The sequence below is a fragment of the Cyprinodon variegatus genome, unplaced genomic scaffold (assembly GCF_000732505.1).
Source record: "Cyprinodon variegatus isolate N-32 unplaced genomic scaffold, C_variegatus-1.0 Scaffold10, whole genome shotgun sequence".
Lineage (NCBI taxonomy): Eukaryota > Metazoa > Chordata > Actinopteri > Cyprinodontiformes > Cyprinodontidae > Cyprinodon > Cyprinodon variegatus.
In genome coordinates this window covers 2,688,244-2,690,760 of record NW_015150463.1, presented here as the reverse complement: position 1 = coordinate 2,690,760, position 2,517 = coordinate 2,688,244, and the positions used below count along the sequence as shown (strand labels likewise).

The following is a 2,517-nucleotide window of genomic DNA, read 5'->3' as shown; positions in this document are numbered from 1 at the left end:
GAATAAAAATGAAGTGCATTAATTCAGTTTAGTGTTCTTTAGTGTCATTTTCAGTATTATTCAGTTTGTTTATATAACACTACATTACAACGTGTCATCACAGGGCACTTTACAGAGACAGTTCAAGCAGATCATACACTCAGATTGGTTGAAAGTTATAAGGAAAAGCAGCTGATTGTAATGAGTCATTGATTGCAGGAGTCTGGCAACAGTATACATTTGCTTGTACTGCATTGTATTGTTGACTCTACTTCAAATTCCTTACACAGCTTTAACAGAAAGAAACCTCCAATAGAACAAGGCTCAGTGTAAGCTGCACTGAGCTGAAGCACTAGAAAAATTATATGGTTCTTCTTTTTGCTGGTGGAATGTAAGTGTACTTCAGGACAAGGTTAGGAATTAAGGAGTTGGCTGCCCCTAGGGACAAAAGTTGTCCTTGTTAACTGAGTCCAACAGCCAGGTCCTGTGTCCCAGGGGAAGTCACTCAAACACTGGGAAAGGGCTGTGTGAGGGCTCTTGTAGAATACAGAGGATTCGTTCAGTAGTTTTCTGATTGCAAAGAACTCCAGCAGATTTCATATTGCAGTATATATTGCAAAGAGGTGTCCATCTTTGTTCTACCTATATTTAAACAAACTTTGAGTTTTAGATTTTTATATTATTAGATTTATAATATTTTATTTTTAAATTATTAACACAGCAAAACGCAGAGGGGAATAGAATACAGCAAGATGAATAGGAACGTTCCAAATAAAATTGAGCTCTCAACTGAGAGAACACAAACCATACATGTCATTGGTATTTTTTTGTTATTATTTAACTATATAAATAACAATAAAATAAAAGTGTTATAATAAATAATGTTAGGGGGTGAATCAAAATTTCACCTTAAAGTTCAACACTTTACCAGATGATCTAGCCATTAGACTAATGATACACTTACTCTAAGAAAAACACCTTGTCTTGCAACAATATGACAAAATATAAAGGAAAACAAAGGGTGTGAATACTTTTTAAGGGGCTGCATGTACTTCATTTTATTTTGATTACCAAGGCTTGACTGCCTGCAACACTTTGTGTCCGTGCTTTAACTGTGAAACTGGGGAAGCTGAATAAAAGCAGCGCCCAGCTGAACAAATGAAATGTCAAGAGTGGGCTCTCCTTCAGCAGCTTCTAAACACATTATGTAACCCACGTTAAAGAGACTTGAACCCCTCTCTCTTTAACTACACACGATTCCAATTGATTTCTGCATGTTTAATAGGCTCTAGTGATTTGATCTGAGACAAAAAAAAAAAAAAGAAAAAAAAAAGTTATTAACCCAGCGTTTCTGATTAGACTTCCTTGTCGCTTCGGATCGTTTCTTTAAGCAGCTTCTTTGGGATTTTTTCTCTCGGAGGAGAAGAAAGTTTCCTTCGCTCTTTAGTGATCAAGAAAAAAGGTGCTGTCCGTGGTCCTGACCTCAGTTTTCTCACTCAGGACTTTGGTTTGGAGACTATTAGGAATAACTAGAGCTACTTCAGAAGTTGTTCCCTCAGCAGCTCCTCGTAGGGCTGAATATGGTAACTCTGCGCAGAGTTCATCCGCACACATTGCTTCTTTTATTGTTTGTTGGTAAGTATCCATTTAACGATGGCATTTACAATGCCATGTTTAGATAAAGAGCATTGCATGCAATTTTTCTAGCTACTGAACATTCATGGTTATGAACAACGATTCATCTGATGGCAGCAGTTCATTTCACATAGACAGGCTAACTGCCAAAATAAATCAATGTTAAGTTGTGTATTTTCTCTTATCTCCATCCTGTCTCTCTCTCTCTGTCATCATATGTAGCTTCACTCCACCCACGCGTTTGTGTAAAGAGCCACTGAAAAGACAAAATCAATGTTGTCACTTTTTGCCCAGTGGTGCTCTAGTTATATAATGGGAGTTGGTCTAACACTCATATATGTAATGTCCTGTGCTACAGCATTCATTTCCCTGAGCTTTTCTACATTTTCCGAAGTTAAAAACCTTATCATTGTTTATTTTGTTATTATTTATTTATTTTTTCTTTCAAAATGTATTTATTTACCTATTTATTTAGCTTTTTATGGGGTAAAATAGTCAGCTGTAAATCTATTAATCTACTTTAACAGCTATGACCAGTTTCCCTTGTTCCAGCTAAAGAAAACCTCCCCACTGCTCGATCCTGCCATCTTTCACTGTGAAAATAATGTGTACAGTGCAACATTAGTTTTATGCCTGTCACGATAGTTTATGTATAAGGACTGTAAGAGTATGTTTACTATCTAAACATAATTAAATGGGTGTAAGGGTGGGAATGTGTGAATGTGACTCGATGAGTGTAAATTTTTCTTTTTGACTCGTCAGGTTGTGTGTGTCCCCCCCCACCTACAGGAACATCCTAGGCCCCAAGTATTAGCAAGATTTGTCTCCTCCCCCTTCTGGGCCCCTTTGGGCTTTGGTCCCTCAGTGATCGTACTCTGAGTCCTCTCGTCTGCCCTTCTCTGG

At 37.5% G+C, this 2,517-nt stretch overlaps 1 protein-coding gene across 4 annotated transcripts in view; it reads left to right on the top strand.

Moving 5' to 3' along the window:
- The first annotated feature begins 1,311 nt into the window (after nucleotides 1-1,311).
- scn3b (sodium channel, voltage gated, type III beta subunit) overlaps nucleotides 1,312-2,517 on the top strand; it is a 13,560-nt gene continuing 12,354 nt past the window's right edge. For all 4 annotated transcript variants that reach the window (XR_001481347.1, XM_015379027.1, XM_015379008.1 and 1 more), the window contains exon 1: nucleotides 1,312-1,614. Coding sequence is in view for 3 of the 4 variants with exons in the window: in XM_015379027.1 (XP_015234513.1) it covers nucleotides 1,560-1,614 (55 nt within the window). In the remaining variant the exon portion in view is untranslated. The remainder of the gene's footprint in view (nucleotides 1,615-2,517) is intronic.